Genomic DNA, 16,370 nt, shown 5'->3' with positions numbered 1-16,370 from the left:
GATCCGTATAAAACGTTCCATTTCCATCTCTCCGATGATGAGTCAAGTCTGCATAGGGCGATGCACTCCGGTCACATTTTGTACTTTAATAAGATCATACGATCTTTAGATTGGGGTATGAGAAGGGGGATATATAACAGAATGCAAACATCAGTAAACTCAGTAGAATATCTTACTATTTCTTGTGGCGATAAAAGGTTCAAGTCTGTTTAATTTTAAGAGAACAGAAAAAAACATTTCTAAAAAGTTGACTTTATAGATGATTAACTTGGCAGCAGTTGCTATTAAACACAATGTTTTAACCAATAAACTAAGCAAAAATAAACATGGCAGCGTTGTAGAAGGATCTAGTCATGATATTCCGCTAGGCACCATTGAAAACAACGACTCTGAGGCTCCAAACGAAATTGTACTTGATGTGGAGCAGGATATCACGTTAAAAAATTTGAGACCGTTAGATGACAATGGAAATGCTCATGATCTTGGCTTGGTTTCTAACTCGGGTTTTCAAATGGAACGTCATGGCGAAGAATTGAATGATTTCAATAAGAAATTTCTGGGGGACCTCACTACTGTGACTCAGGAATCGAAGTCAAGTCTGGAGGAGGATACACCTGATGATATCTGGGCTCTTGACAATGACAAGGAGTTTCCTGACGGTGGTCTAAGAGCATGGTCCGTGGTTTTTGGTTCATTCATGGGTTTAATACCTGTGTTCGGTGTTATCAATTCTCTGGGTGCAATCGAGTCCTATATCTCGACTCATCAATTGATGAAGGTTTCTTCGTCCACAGTTTCCTGGATTTTCTCTATCTACCTCACTATTAGTTTCTTCAGTTGTATTCTTGCTGGTGGATACTTTGATAGAAATGGGAGCACAAACTTGATGATCTTGGGTACTCTTTTTTATGTCGGTGGTATCTTCGGTTTGGCTGATTGTAAAGAAATTTATCAATTTATTTTGTCCTTTTCCATTCTATGTGGTGCTGGTACTGGTATCTTGATGACAGCCTTGGTGAGTTCAGTGGCAACTTGGTTTCTCCGTAAAAGAGCTATTGCTACCAGTGTTGCCACTACAGGTGGGTCAGTAGGTGGTATCATCTTTCCAATAATGCTTCGTAAACTGTACGTCGAAATTGGCTTCCAATGGGCTATTAGAGTATTAGCCTTCATATGTCTAGCATGCCTAATTTGTTCCATAGTTTTCACAAGAGAAAAATCTAAGCCAATAACTGAACCTTTTGAATCTAAAACTGCTCTTATTAAGTGGTACATGGCTTCATCTTTCAACATCAGTTACTTTTTGGATATGAAGTTTGTATTTGTTACCTTAGGAGCATCACTGGCTGAAAGTTCATTAACTACAGCTGCCACATACTTGGCTTCTTACTCTATATCAAGAGGTAATTCTGAGAATGTTGCCTACACAATGTTGACTGCTTATAATGCAGCAGGTATCCTTGGTCGTTACATTCCTGGTTACGTTGCTGATAAGTATCTGGGAAGATTCAATGTTATGATAATTACCATCGCAATTTCTGCCCTGTTGTGTTTGGTTGTATGGCTGCCATTTGGTGGACATCCCGCTGCTCTATGGACATTCGCTTGTTTATATGGATTTTTCACTGGATCGATCTTATCTCTGACACCTGTTTGCATCGGCCAAATATCAAGAACTGTTGACTTTGGCAAGAGATATGCAACAGCTTATTTTGTAGAAGCACTTTTCAATATCCCAATGTTACCAATTGGTGGTGCTATCATTGGGGCTAGAAATGTCGAAAACTATAACCACTTCATTATCTATGTCGCCGTCTTGATGGCAGCTGGCTCACTCTGCTATGCCATATCTAGAGTACTATGTGTTGGTTTCCATTTCAAAAAGTTTTAAAGATTTATTCAACTTCAAGCAATTGGTTTTTTCTATCTTCTATTTTTGTTTTTGTTCCCCTAATATTGATGATAAAATATTTTTCAAGCTTTTAATTTGATAATTACTTCTTTTTTATAAAAAATGATACTTCTTCTTCTTCTTTATATTTCCATGATGTCGGAGAAATTGGTGTAAATGAATGACAACTATTCAAATATTAGCAAATAATTAAGACCATCGATAAATTCTCACTCCGAAGGTGCCAAGTCATTACATACGAGTGAACAATGGGACCCCGATCGGATCTCGCAGTTCAATACTCCGCGATTCTACTGGCAAAAAAAGAAAGAAAAAAAAGAAAGAAATTTTTGACACATTTTAGCTCATCGCAAGAGTTAATTAAAGTAGATGGCAAAGATATTCTGTGATCGTCACCTTTAATTTTCATTGCTTGTTTTATTCTTGTTGATCGTATAAATTATTCAAATTCTATTGCGATTAGAATATACTGCGTCGGATTAAACGCAAAGAGATGATCGACTTAACCGTTGTGGCCTTGAAGAGGCACATTTTTTCTAGGAAGAAGGAGAGTGTACATTTTGAGAACAATTCACCAGGAGTTGGGCCTCAGGAACATTTCAAGGATGATTCAAACTCTGATAACTCCTTGAAGAACCTTAAAATTAGCTACAAAAAGAGCAATGGAGATAATATTGATGAGGATGTATCGGTTGCTAATACAGGTTTCGAATTGGATGAACATAGCCAAGCTAAGAACAGTTTGACAAGAGAAAGAACTGTGGCAATTGAAGAGGATCAAGATGAAGAGTTGTATGGCTTGGATAATGATAAAGAATTCCCTGATGGTGGACTGAGGGCATGGTCTGTGGTATTTGGATCATTCATGGGTTTAATTCCTGTATTTGGTGTTATCAATTCCTTAGGAGCCATCGAGTCCTATATTTCAACACATCAACTTGTGAACGTTTCATCTTCCACTACATCCTGGATTTTTTCTATTTACTTGACTATGAGTTTCTTGACTTGTATTTTTGCGGGTGGTTATTTTGATAGAAATGGAAGTATGGATTTAATGATAGTAGGTACATGTTTTTATGTCGGTGGTATCTTCGGTATGGCCGATTGTAAAGAGATTTATCAATTTATACTCTCCTTTTCTATTTTATGCGGGACAGGGACAGGAATTTAGATGACACCTTTAGTTAGTGCTGTCGCAACATGGTTTCTACGCAAAAGGGCCACTGCCACCAGTTTGGCTACTACTGGTGGATCTGTTGGTGGTGTAATAATTCCTATTATGTTAAGGAAACTATATGTTGAAATTGGATTTAAATGGGCTATAAGAGTACTAGGGTTTCTATGTCTCGGATGTCTAATTTGTTCAATTGTATTAACCAGAGAGAAATCAAAGCCGGTTCGTGAACCATTTAAATCCAAATATGATTTATTCAAATGGTACATGGCATCATCTTTCAATATTAGTTATTTCAAAGAAGCTAAATTTGTCTTCGTTACGCTAGGCGCTTCCTTAGCTGAAAGTTCTCTTACCACGGCAGCCACATACTTGGCTTCCTATTCGATTGCCAGGGGTAACTCCGAAAACGTCGCTTATACTATGTTGACTGCTTATAATGCTGTTAGTATATTGGGACGATACATCCCCGGTTATGTAGCCGACAAGTATTCGGGACGTTTCAACGTTATGATCGTGACGATCTTCGTTTCGTCTTTGCTATGCTTGGTGATATGGTTACCATTTGGAGGGAATACTCACGCTTTATGGGCTTTTGTTTGTTTATATGGGTTCTTTACTGGATCTATCCTTTCTCTGACACCCGTCTGTATTGGTCAAATATCAAAAACTGTGGACTTTGGGAAGAGATACGCTACATCCTACTTTGTCGAGGCACTGTTCAATATCCCTATGCTACCAATCGGCGGTGCAATTATAGGAGATAGCTCCATCTCTAACTACAACAAGTTTATCGTTTACGTTGCAATACTGATGGCAGCTGGTTCATGCTGTTACATAATTTCAAGACACACATGTGTAGGTTTTACCTGGAAAAAATTCTGAGTACTTTCAACAAATTTTCCCATTTCCCCATTCATGACAAATATATCATCTTATATATAACCTTATAGAGAGCATTTAATAATAATAATACTAATAATCATATTTTAGCTTTAGTAATGTATTGCCCTAACAGGAACATCTCATACGGGGCACATTATTTTGTGACGGCTCAATCCATTATGTGGTGTAAAGAAGTTATATATAGTTTCCTAATAAGGTAATTATTGAACATTTTATTTTTGGTAAAAAAAAATAAAATTCCGGTGAGGCCCATCGCAAGAAATTTTTTATTTTTTCTTTGTGCAATAAGCGAGGTGTGAAAAATTTCAAATAATATATAAAGTGGTTGGTCATCTAGATGGGGGAATTATTTAATTTTGATATACCTTACTTTTGTTATTAATTGAAGAAAGCCGAGTAAGCAAGCAACAGAAGAATCAAAAATGGGTATTGATCACACTTCCAAGCAACACAAGAGAGTCAGTCACAGAACTGCTCCAAAGTCTGACAATGTCTACTTGAAGATGTTGGTTAGATTGTACACTTTCCTAGCTCGTATGTCTTATTAATTCTAAGTATGGATAAAGGATGGGGGTTCTTCCCGCTATTTTACTGTCAATTAAGTCTGAAGATGACTTTTTCTCACTGATAATGTTTTTTTACAATTTTTCTCCAGTTCTGCGAGTGCAAAGAAATTAGTGTTGCCCAATTAACTTTGGGAGGCATGAATGATTTGCGCGAAACTCTCAAACTAAAATATAATTACATCAACTTATAGTTTCTACTGTATGGTTGGTAATTTAGCGAGCAGAATCTCTTTCCCAATTCCGTTGATATTTTTTCAATGGTCTCATTTTTATTGGAAAGTATTCATCATAATTTTTATGATAATAATAGATGTCGAGAAAAAATTGAAAAAAAGAGTCTTGTATTGATTTGTTTCCATGTTGATAATCAATCGGCTCTTTCCTGATATCGAGCGCAGCTTGTAGATTCGAGGTCTCGTTTCTCGCTGTAGTGTATACTCAGGTTTTTCTTTTTTCAAAACAACTTTCACACACCCAACACAAAATGTTGACCTCAATACCTTCATCCGACGAATTTAAATTTACTAACAATTTTCTTCTATCATTCTTATTTACCAAGATACCTTGTTTCATTGAGGATTTATGCACTATCAGAGATTATGTACTTTCTAAGGGAATAACAGATACAGAAATTTGATACCTGCATTAGAATCCTTTTCTAATTGAAACAAAAAGTAGTCGATGTAAAAAATATAAGAAAGGTAGACCTTATAATTTATAGGTCGTACTGATGCTCCATTCAACAAGGTCGTCTTGAAGTCTTTGTTCTTGTCCAAGATCAACAGACCACCTGTCTCTGTCTCTAGAATTGCTAGAGCTTTGAAGCAAGATGGTGCTGCTACCAAGACTGTCGTTGTTGTCGGTACCGTTACCGATGACTCCAGATTGTTCGACATGCCAAGCACCACTGTTGCTGCTTTGAGATTCACCGCTGGTGCCAGAGCTAGAATCACCAAGGCTGGTGGTGAATGTATCACTTTGGATCAATTGGCTGTCAGAGCTCCAAAGGGTCAAAACACTTTGATCTTGAGAGGTCCAAGAAACGCCAGAGAAGCCGTCAGACACTTCGGTATGGGTCCACACAAGGGTAAGGCTCCAAGAATCTTGTCCAAGGGTAGAAAGTTCGAACGTGCCAGAGGTAAGAGAAGATCTAAGGGTTTCAAGGTCTAAGCAAATCTCACTGTATAACTATTTAAAGTTGTATAGAGAATTTTGTACTTTACACCTTAACTTAACCTTAAACATTTTAAATTTTTGATCTGTTTTCTTTTTAAACCTCCTACTTTTCTATAAATGACTTAAGCATAAATATTCAAGATAGATAATTCTATTATAATAAACTGTATACTATTAACGAACAATTTCTCTAAAATCAAAACAATAGTCTTTAATTCCTATAAATTGTAGAAATATTGATAGGAAGTCCCTTATTAACACAAACTAATATTTTGTGACTGCAACACCCATACACCCATTTTATCATCTGTAAATAATTTTTTTCTTCGCCTCGTTTTATTTGTTCTTTTGCTCTTTCCAGTCTCATCAGAAGCGAGAGAACTTCCCGTACTCTAGGCAGGAACTTGAAAAAGTTTTTTTCTTTCTTCATGTAACTTCTTACCGTGTCGTTTTCCATCCCTCTCTAAATTTTCTCCTTCTAAGTTCTATTGGTGGAAACGGGAACTGTCTCTGGACGGGTTGGAAGAGGAACCGTTTGTAGTTGTCCCCGTCTAGCCTCCAATGGGCATCGGTGGCAAGGGCTCTCAAACTCTCTCTTATCTCTTTGTGGCCGGGGGCGAGAGCATTGAATCTTCCTTCTAAGGGCCAAAGGCCAGTAGCCAGTAGCCAGTAGCCAGTAGCCTGTGGGTCTGCAATGTCTAGGTCTGAAGAGACAGAGAGAGGTAGCGCAGGAGGGGGAAAGGTCTGTTTGGAAATTTTGCAAAACTTACACTCTAAGGCTTTTGTCGATATTTGTGAATGGGCGGTTAGTATTATAAGAGCTTCGTTGTTTAATTATTGATTAGAGGCTATAGAGCAGGTACCAGATCCCCAAGAGAATATTAAGATGCCAGGTGTTTCCGTTAGGTACGTACTTATAGCAAAACTGAGAATAGAGATATGATAAAAACAAACCCAATCCAAAAGAAAATAATAGATACAAGAACAAGCTGATAAAAAATGGAGAGATATTAAGAGAGGAAAAAAGATAGCCCCTATGATGAAATTTGATATATTGAACGGATAGAAGTTATAAGCTTTGAGAAAAATGAGATATTGAATGTATGATAAGAAATAGTGTTAAAATGAATGCAATTTAAGCCAACGCCAATAACAGAAGAAACTAAAGACTACAAGAAAATATGGTAGAAAATGATGAATATAGATGGAAAGCTGAAAAAAAAAGGCACTATGAAATGAATAAAATTATGGAAGAAGTATCACGAATTTACCAAACTAGTGCATAATATATCACCAAGATTAGACTAGACCATCTTTATTAATTTATCTTTGAAGGGTTTTTTATCATAATCGAACCAAAACAATATGAATAATTTTACTAACAATGAACTTTTTTAATTACTAAAATTTTTTTTTTCTTTTACTGTCGAATCATTTCCTTACTACAATGAGAAGGAAATGCTATTTAATGAAGATAGATAGAGTGATAGAGGAATAAAAAATTGAGAAATTAAAATATTATTACTATAGAGACGTTGCTGCCCAAGATTTCATCAACGCTTACGCTTCTTTCTTGCAAAGACAAGGTAAGTTGGAAGTTCCAGGTTACGTGGATATCGTCAAGACTTCCGCTGGTAATGAAATGCCACCACAAGACTCTGAGGGTTGGTTCTACAAGCGTGCCGCTTCCGTTGCCAGACACATCTACTTGAGAAAGCAAGTCGGTGTCGGTAAGTTGAACAAGTTGTACGGTAACGCTAAGAGCAGAGGTGCCAGACCATCTCACCACTGTGACGCTTCCGGTTCCATCAACAGAAGAGTCTTGCAAGCTTTGGAAAAGATCGGTGTTGTCGAAATCTCTCCAAAGGGTGGTAGAAGAATCTCCGAGAACGGTCAAAGAGATTTGGACCGTATCGCTGCCCAAACCTTGGAAGAAGAAGAATAAATATAAACAAAAAATTATAAAAAAAAAGAAGATGTTACATTAATAAACAGAGGAAAACACCACTCCTTTTTGTTTTTTTTTTTATTATTTTTTACTATATATAATATTACTTTGAATGGCTTTTAAGAATTTTAATCAAAAAGAACAGTTAAAAAAAAAAAAGAAATCTTTTAAAAATAATTTATCGGGACTCAATTGAATTGTATTTTTTTATTTGACATCTCCCTTTTTTTAATGTATAGATACAAAGAGAGAAGGATTTTTATTCGAAATGGTTCTTGTTTTTTTTTAATTACTTTCTTCTTTTTACATTCTTGACACTCAAAGTACTTCTCCACCCCCCATTTATCATTCATTTCTAGGTTTATCAAAAAACCTAGAAAACATTAACATTTATTTGTATTTCTATATAATTCAATTAAAAAAATAAATATAACTACCTATTAAATCAAAAAAAAAACCAACAACATCTTCTAGTGTCTTTATCAAGCTAGAATTATACTAAAGGTCTCATTATAACTATACGCTCATTAAACTAAAGGTCTCATTGTAATATACTATAGACTTCTTTTAATAACTCTATTGATGTGTATCACTATATACGTATCTGCTAGTCTAGAAGCGTTGACAGGTGGTAATAATCAAGTTTCTATTTTTAGTATCAAGATAACGACACGCGGGTATTTAAGTGGAACGCGAGTGGGATGAAATGCCTTTCTCGAGAGGTCACAGAAAACACCGCTAGTGGGTATATATGAAAGAATGTATTACCTTAAAAGGAAATTAAAAGAAATTATGCTTTATAACACCGATGCAACACTTCTCCCAAGAAAAAGCAATTTAAAAAAAATTAAAACAGGGTGCCTTTTTTTTTTCGTTATTAATTTATTTTTAATTGTGCGGCGTTTCCTTAAGGGAGTTTGCCTGCGCAAGCTCAGTGGGATGGGGACCCAATGTTTCAATTTGCACAGAAACAGGCGGAGAAAGTGACTGATTGGTTTTAGTGTCTACGTGGGTTTCTTCGAGAGGAAATGTCAGATGGTGGACGAATGGGGGAACTTGGCTAACCGTGAAGGTGTCTTCTTACCCTTTTTTGTGATAAACATATATATTAGCCTAATATATAAACACATTATCCAAAACAACCTTCACATGGATGTGCTCTGTTACATATAGTTGTACTTTAGTCAGAGGCATCTATACCAGAAGCATATAATTGTACCTTTAGCCAGAGGCATATAGTTGTTCTCTACCAAAGGATTAAAGGTGAAGAATACACAAGAGATGAGTGCTAGTGGGAGTGATACCCTCCATATTAGGGATGGGTCTAGCAAGAAGACTATAGAATTCGATAAGGAGCCCGTTATAGAGGAGGTTGACGTCGTGAGTCAGACGTCTACTGTGGCTACAACGCGGCTTGACACGTTGAAGGCTGGTCTCAAGAAGTACTTGAAGTTTATTGGTCCCGGGTTACTGGTGAGTGTCGCGTACATTGATCCCGGTAACTACTCCACCGCTACATCCGCCGGTGCGTCAAATCAGTTTTCCTTGCTGTGTGTGGTGCTGTTGTCCAACTTCATTGCTATTTTCTTGCAATGTCTGTGCATAAAACTGGGGTCCGTGACGGGTATGGACCTAAGTCGTTGTTGTAGGAAGTACTTGCCAAGGTGGATGAACTGGGCTATCTATGTCTTTGCCGAGTGTGCAATCATCGCTACTGATGTGGCTGAGGTTATTGGTACTGCAATTGCTCTAAATATTTTGATACGCGTGCCTTTGCCGGCAGGTGTGGTCATCACTTTGGTTGATGTACTCGCGATTATGGCAACATATAGGCCCGGAACTTCATCGATGAAAGTTGTGCGGATGTTTGAGATGTTTGTCGCATTGCTTGTGGTAGGTGTGTGCATCTGTTTTGCAGTGGAGTTAGCTTTTATTCCTAAGACGACTTCTGCTCGAAAAGTCTTTAGAGGATTTGTACCATCAGGTCAGATGTTCGAACACAACGGTATCTATACCGCAATTTCCATATTAGGTGCCACTGTGATGCCTCACTCATTGTTTTTAGGATCAGCTCTTGTGCAACCTAGATTGTTGGAATACGATGTCAATAATGGTAACTACTCTATGCTAGCTGAGGAATCAGAAAAGGAAAACAAAGAATCTGTTATGGATGACAGATACTTTAATTATAAACCAACCAGAGCCGCAATCAGATACTGTATGAAATACTCCATGATAGAGCTGGCTCTAACTCTGTTCACATTAGCACTATTCGTTAATTGTGCTATCCTAGTAGTTGCTGGATCAACACTTTATGGGTCACCTGAAGCTGCTGATGCTGATTTGTACACTATCCATGATCTACTGTCAAAGACTCTAGCCCCTATTGTAGGCACTATCTTCATGTTGGCTCTACTGCTTAGTGGCCAATCTGCTGGTATTGTCTGTACCATGGCTGGGCAAATCGTATGTGAAGGCCATATCCATTGGAAAATGAAGCCATGGCAAAGAAGATTAATTACAAGAGCTATTTCATTAATACCTTGTTTAGTAATCTCCATTAGCTTAGGTAAAGAAGCACTTTCCAAGGCTTTGAATGCATCACAAGTTGTGCTATCTATTGTGTTGCCTTTCTTGGTTGCGCCTTTAATATATTTCACTTGTAATAAAAAGATAATGCAAACTGAAATTACCGTTAATGATGTGGATGAAGGCGAGGAAACCAACACTGATGATGGTACTGAATTAGAAAATGGTCAGACAACAAAAGTTGTTACTATGGCAAACAACTGGGTTGTAACAGTAATCTCTATTATTGTCTGGATATTCCTATCAGTGCTAAATGTTTACGCTATTATTCAATTAGGTATCACCCACGGTGAAATTACTTGAATTAGTTATCAACATTCATTTGAAAAGAAAAATAAAAAAACAATTATTCATCGACATATAAATAAATATCTTAAGAATAATAAATAAATTATTGTCCTTCTGTAAATCCAGTTTTATGTTTTCTGAAGAAAATATTCTTTATTATATAGAGTAATTTAGACATAGTATAGAAGTAGTTAGAAATAATATAAGTTTATAACTAGTTGATTTCAATTCAATAAAATATCAATCAAGTAGTCATGTTTTTTTTCGATCCTGGCTGCAAAAAGAAATTGATAGTAACATATATTTATGAATGTATTTTTGATTGCAAATATTGCTCTTTTAATTCATGATTATAAATATATACCAGAATATGATAGAAAGTAAAAAGTAACAAACGTTTTACACATAAGTTTTGATTAAAAAAGTTAGAAAAACAATGTTTCCTTATTTTAGAAATAAAAAAGGTTATAGTAGAACATTTCAGTTCTCACTATAAATTTGATTGGAAAACTAGTAAATTAGTATGTTTGTTCTATCTCTATCATCAGACATATAATTTCATTTTTGTTGTTTAATAAGTCATAATACACTAAAGAAAAATAATTACACGCTTTGCATATATTACCTCTTTAATTAATTTGCAGCTTCAAGGTAAAGAAAATTATTATGGTACAAAAGTTTAGTATTTTTTTTATTTTATTTTTATAGTTAATAGTTTCATTTTTTTCATTGATAGGTAATGACATTCGATAAATTGGCAAACATCGTTAAAGTTAGCTGAACTATTTCAAAGTTACTCTTTTATGAGTAAAGGGAGTAGAGGGAGAAGGGAAAAGAAAATAGAAAAATAACGGCAGTAGTTTTCTGAAAGTAGTTGGAGTGGAAGCTTATTATATTTTATTGGTCGAGACCAACTATTAGGAGGAATTTACCTACTGTAAGGATGGTAACCCCTTCTGTTATCATTTTGACGACCTCTGTGACCACCTGGGGGACCGGATCTTCTAGAGTCCCTTCTATCTTCATCAGGATTAGGAGTAGATGTTTCACTTCCTTGGTTAGAAGCAGAGTTCGGACTGCCTTCGATTTGTTGTGGTTTCATTTGGGCAGGATTAAAGCCAGGCATCATCATAGCCATCTGCTGCATTTGTTGTTGATACATTTGATTGTAGTCCATGCCACCTTGCTGTTGCATCTGTTTATAATAGTCCTGCATTTTTTGGAAATATTCAGCCATCTGAGGGTTGTTGTTAGCGAACATTGGGTTGAAACCGGCCATCATTGGGTTATACCCACCAGCCATCATAGATGGATCTTGGTAGCCTTGGTTGTAGCCAGCAGCATACTGGTTATTGCTATTGTTACTACTACCAGCACCACCCATATAGTTGCCACTATTTTGTTGTTGTTGTTGATTAGGTTGGCGATTACCTCCGGTTTTTTGCAGGTGTCTTGGTGCGGCACGTTTTATCTCTATCTTCTTTCCCTTGAAATCGATGAATTTGTTCTGGCACACCTTATCCACTGCATCTGGCGAGTCGTATGTGATGAAACCGAACCCACGGGATCTACCGGTGTCCTTATCCAGCATTAACTGGGCGTCGATAATAGTACCCCATTGAGCGAAGAACTCCTCGAATTCCTTAGGTCTTACGTCTGGGCCGATACCACCGACGAAGATCTTACCAGTCTTGTCCTGTTCCTCTCTTGGGATGGCACGCTTAGGGTCAATAACTTTACCGTCGAGGATATGTTGCGTCTTCACCACCTCATCAACAGACCTGGCTGACTCGAAGGTCAAGAACCCGAACCCACGCGACCTGCCGGTAGCCGGGTCCTTCATGATCTTCAACTCCTCCACAGCACCGTACTTGCTGAAATAGTCACGCAAACCATCCTCAGTAGTCTCCCAGTTCAGCCCACCGATAAACATCTTACAACTATCCTTCGACAGATCAGCCCTCACGGACCTCTCACCAGACTCCACATTCGAACTTGTGTTAGCGTTAGTGTTTGTGTAAGCGTTAGTAGTAGTAGTACTAGTACTAGTAGTAGCATTAGCGTTAGCATCAGTGTTAGCATCCGTAGCAGTAGAGCTCTCGTCCTCACCTTTAGTCTGCAACTGGTTCAACGTATTCTGAAGCGTCTCCCATGGCATAGCACTCGAAGAAGCACCAGCTTGCAACGCAGCAAGCTGGTCAAGCGCACTAGTAGCCTCAGGAGGCACTTTCTGCTCACCAGAGCCCTCAGCGGGGCCATTGGCCCCGCTCTTATCTCCAGAGACCTCATTGGCCTCGCCAGAGACTTCATTGGCTCCGCTGGCCTCGCCAGAGACCTCGCTGGCGCCGCTAGCCTTCTCCTCCTTCACGTCCCCGTAAATATCGTCGAAATCCTCGTCTGAACTCATCGCTGTCGTCCTTGTTTGCTTGCTTATGGCCTAACTTGTGTTCCCTTCCTTTGTTATTCCTTTGTACTCAAAAATTTTTTCATTCAACGCTTTAAAAAAAAAAAATTTCAGCGATGAGCAAAGCTATAACTACATAACCACAACCAATATAAAACAGCAATAAGCAACTGCACACACTACTAGCGCTTACAGGATGAAGGAGTACTTGGTGTATTTGGTGCAGAGCCATGTTGGGTTTCGGTTGGCGGAGCTGGAGTCGGTTGCTGAGCTGGCGCTGCGCGGTGTCGTTGATCTGAGTGGGTACAGCGATGAGAGTCCGTACCTGGTGGTGCGGATGGAGGAGAGTGATGACGAGGTTGCTGCGTGGATTGGGCGGTGTGTGTTGGCTCGTGGGGTGTATGAGCTGTGGGGCCAAGGGGCGGACTATGAGGCGTTGCACAGGGACGTGCAGGAGCGTGGGCGGTTCTTGGAGTACAGGGAGCGGTACATGCGGGACAGTTTCAAGTTTGAGTTTGAGTGTTACCGCGGGAACAGCAAGGCTAACCGTGTGAAGCAGATTGAGTCGTTTGGGTACCTGGGTTTCGAAGGGAAGATCGATATGAAGCGGCCGCAGCAGGTGTACACGGTGCTCGAGGAGTACGTCCCGGTATCGGAGAACGAGTCCTCCACGGTGCCAGTGATGCTGCGGTTTGGGAGACTCATTGGGCGTAGTGACAGGTCCGCCATGGAGAAGTACGACCTGAAGAAACGGCCTTATAAGGGGACGACCAGTTTCGAAGCCGAGCTGTCGCTCGTTAGTTGTAACATCGCCAAAGTGGCGCCTGGAACGATCATGTACGACCCATTCGCCGGGACAGGGTCTTTCCTAGTGGCCGGAGGCCACTACGGTGCGCTTGTGATGGGCTCTGACATCGACGGAAGGATGATAAGAGGCAACGGTGCCGCACAGAACATTTCCTCGAACTTCAAGAAGTACGGCGAGAGCGGCAAGTTTCTAGATGTTATGACCATGGACTTCACACATAACGCTCTACGATCCTCGCTGCAGATAGATACCATCGTGTGTGACCCGCCATATGGTATCAGAGAGAGTATCAAAGTCCTTGGTGCTCGTGACCCTGAGAGGTTCGTAGGCAAGGAAAACGTTGAGATAGACGGTAAGAAGGCGTACCTGCATAGAGACTACATACCAAGTAAGAAACCATATGCGTTGGACTCCTTACTGGATGATATACTGCAGTTCGCCTCAGAAAGGCTGCCGATCAACGGTAGGTTGGCATTCTGGATGCCAACAGCCAACGATGAGAACATCGAAACCATCATCCCATTGCATGAGAACTTGGAACTGAAATACAACTGTGTCCAAGAATTTAATAAGTGGTCTAGAAGACTGCTGGTGTACATTAACCGCGGAGATGACTTCCATGGCCCTACAAACGGAGGAACCAAGAGGTCTCAAAGTAACTTTAGGGAACGTTATTTTAAGAATTTCTGCCCAATCCAATCATAAAAACTACATTATTAAGCACTATAAAAACATCTATAAAATTATCTAATCAAAACTCCATTTGCACTTACAACAGCTGTCATTAAATATATACCATATATATTGTTTTAGTGTAGAATTAATGCATTGTTTTCCAGAGAAACCGATTGTTCAATATATTTGACGATACGTGCGCTGGTATGCTTGTCAGTAAGAAGGTTGTCCTTGACCCATTGTAATCTACCATTGTCGATAATCTGTCTTGCTAGCATACCAACTTTCTCCCTTTGTAAGATGGTTAATGAAAGCTTATCTTCTGAGCCAGGTTCGCTAATCTCAATGATATCGTCATCCTGCATGCCAGGTCTTCTCCCACAGGTGGCCCAAGATGTGAACTTGGAGATATTCTTGAAGAACTTATCATATTCTAATTCCGAGTTGTGGGAAGACAGAAAGCTTTTGACATAGTCAGGGTTAATGTAGTCTCTTGCATTGCATACATGTCTGCAACACATGGCTATACAGAGGCCCTTCAAAGACACTTTATCCTGGTCCTGTAGACAATTGTACAGGCATCTCAGAGTTAAATCAGTGGCTACACCGCACAGATGCTTCGAAACTACCAGGAATTCATCTCCTTCGTCTACTATCGTAGAGAGTTTCAAATCCTTGATGTCCATCTTGAGCCTATTGATACCTATCCGTTGCTTAATCTTCTCTGGGTTTTTACTGAGCTGCATCAGGTCGTCCTGGAACTTCTTATCGAACTTCATCCTATTGGAACCACGGTCAACGAAGACATAGCTCGGTAGCTCATCCTGCAACTTGTACGGATCACTATGCAGGATGGTCTGGTTGATATACCTCGAGAACTCAGCACGACCGCATCCAAATTCCATAACGGTGGACGCAGGAATCAACTTCTCATCCACGAGGTTCTGGATCAGCGACGATTGCTGTCTGGCATGCTTCTTTATCGTGTTCGACAGCTCTAACAGCCGGTTCCCATCCATGAACTCATTGTGCTTCACAGAGTCTTCCCGCTCCACACACTCACTAATATGGTCGAGGAGCAGCTTGGCACTAGCTACCAACATCGACCTGCCCTCTCCATCATCCGTTTTAGTGGAGACATCACCACGGTTTAGATCCTTAGAGAAATAAGGTTCTGTTACATTCGCTGTACTCTGCTTCGCCTTGTTACACACTTTCAGATGCTTGGCAAGCTTGTGTGCCCAGACCGTGTGGTGCGGATCCAATGGACAAGGCACTCTAACATCTTTATCCTTATCCTTATCCTTATCGTTGTCCTTGTCGTTGTCCTTACCGTCATGGCCAGTGCGATGGCGATGCTCAACGCAAAACTGCGTATCAACGCTCTTAGTCATCCCGCACCGCCGTTTCTTCGACGGAATGACATACTCACACCTCGAATCAGTACTACCACTCATCTCTAGTACCCTTCTCCACCGTTATTCAATCCCCTTCTGAGGCTTTTGTTGCACTTTATTTAAAATTAGCTCATCGCAAAATTTTTCACTTAATGCAAGAACCACACTACAACCTCACTACAAACAAGTCAGATACATAATCTATACAATCTAATAACACATGGGCTATGCGAGTACATGGTACACTTCCCGTAGAGCTATGCTACAAGCTATGCTCCAAGCTTGTCCAACGGTACTTCGAGCGTTGCCTGTCAGTAGAGTAGATAGAGGTCTGTAAGTTTATATTTGATGGACTAGAATAGGCCGTGTCTTGCCGTTGGGATACCTGGGTACCGGCTGGGTACTGGGATGTCATTTGAGTTGCCGGTGGGTTGCCGATAGGTTGCCGGTGGGTTGCCGGTGGATTTGCGCATGCGGGTGGTTGTGCTTGTCGATCATTAAAGGATAAGAGGCAGGGACAAAAAGTC

The 16,370-nt window shown here is 39.5% G+C and overlaps 7 protein-coding genes across 7 annotated transcripts; 5 read left to right on the top strand and 2 right to left on the bottom strand.

The window, feature by feature from the left end:
- Positions 1-259: 259 nt before the first annotated feature.
- Positions 260-1,891, top strand: RNJ42_00199 (MCT family MFS transporter; the record flags this gene model as incomplete). The annotated part of the gene is made up of 1 exon (XM_071050369.1): positions 260-1,891. The coding sequence occupies one exon, from the start codon at positions 260-262 to the stop codon at positions 1,889-1,891; it is 1,632 nt and encodes a 543-aa protein (XP_070908615.1).
- A 514-nt stretch (positions 1,892-2,405) lies between these two features.
- On the top strand, positions 2,406-3,083 carry RNJ42_00198 (uncharacterized protein; the record flags this gene model as incomplete). The annotated part of the gene is made up of 1 exon (XM_071050368.1): positions 2,406-3,083. One exon carries the CDS (start codon positions 2,406-2,408, stop codon positions 3,081-3,083), a length of 678 nt encoding a protein of 225 aa, XP_070908614.1.
- Positions 3,084-3,971, top strand: RNJ42_00197 (uncharacterized protein; the record flags this gene model as incomplete). Its single annotated transcript, XM_071050367.1, has 1 exon — positions 3,084-3,971. One exon carries the CDS (start codon positions 3,084-3,086, stop codon positions 3,969-3,971), a length of 888 nt encoding a protein of 295 aa, XP_070908613.1.
- Positions 3,972-8,963: 4,992 nt separating this feature from the next.
- SMF1 (divalent metal ion transporter SMF1) lies at positions 8,964-10,574 on the top strand (the record flags this gene model as incomplete). Its single annotated transcript, XM_071050366.1, has 1 exon — positions 8,964-10,574. One exon carries the CDS (start codon positions 8,964-8,966, stop codon positions 10,572-10,574), a length of 1,611 nt encoding a protein of 536 aa, XP_070908612.1.
- Positions 10,575-11,487: 913 nt separating this feature from the next.
- HRP1 (Hrp1p) lies at positions 11,488-12,966 on the bottom strand (the record flags this gene model as incomplete). The annotated part of the gene is made up of 1 exon (XM_071050365.1): positions 11,488-12,966. One exon carries the CDS (start codon positions 12,964-12,966, stop codon positions 11,488-11,490), a length of 1,479 nt encoding a protein of 492 aa, XP_070908611.1.
- Positions 12,967-13,159: 193 nt separating this feature from the next.
- On the top strand, positions 13,160-14,476 carry TRM11 (tRNA (guanine-N2-)-methyltransferase; the record flags this gene model as incomplete). The annotated part of the gene is made up of 1 exon (XM_071050364.1): positions 13,160-14,476. The coding sequence occupies one exon, from the start codon at positions 13,160-13,162 to the stop codon at positions 14,474-14,476; it is 1,317 nt and encodes a 438-aa protein (XP_070908610.1).
- A 104-nt stretch (positions 14,477-14,580) lies between these two features.
- TRM13 (tRNA:m4X modification enzyme) lies at positions 14,581-15,903 on the bottom strand (the record flags this gene model as incomplete). The annotated part of the gene is made up of 1 exon (XM_071050363.1): positions 14,581-15,903. One exon carries the CDS (start codon positions 15,901-15,903, stop codon positions 14,581-14,583), a length of 1,323 nt encoding a protein of 440 aa, XP_070908609.1.
- Between the last annotated feature and the right edge of the window lie 467 nt (positions 15,904-16,370).

This window comes from Nakaseomyces bracarensis (assembly GCF_045282275.1).
Source record: "Nakaseomyces bracarensis strain CBM3 chromosome Unknown Scaff2_0, whole genome shotgun sequence".
Classification (NCBI taxonomy): domain Eukaryota; kingdom Fungi; phylum Ascomycota; class Saccharomycetes; order Saccharomycetales; family Saccharomycetaceae; genus Nakaseomyces; species Nakaseomyces bracarensis.
Note: the sequence above shows the minus strand (reverse complement) of the source record. Positions and strands in the feature narration are given on the sequence as shown.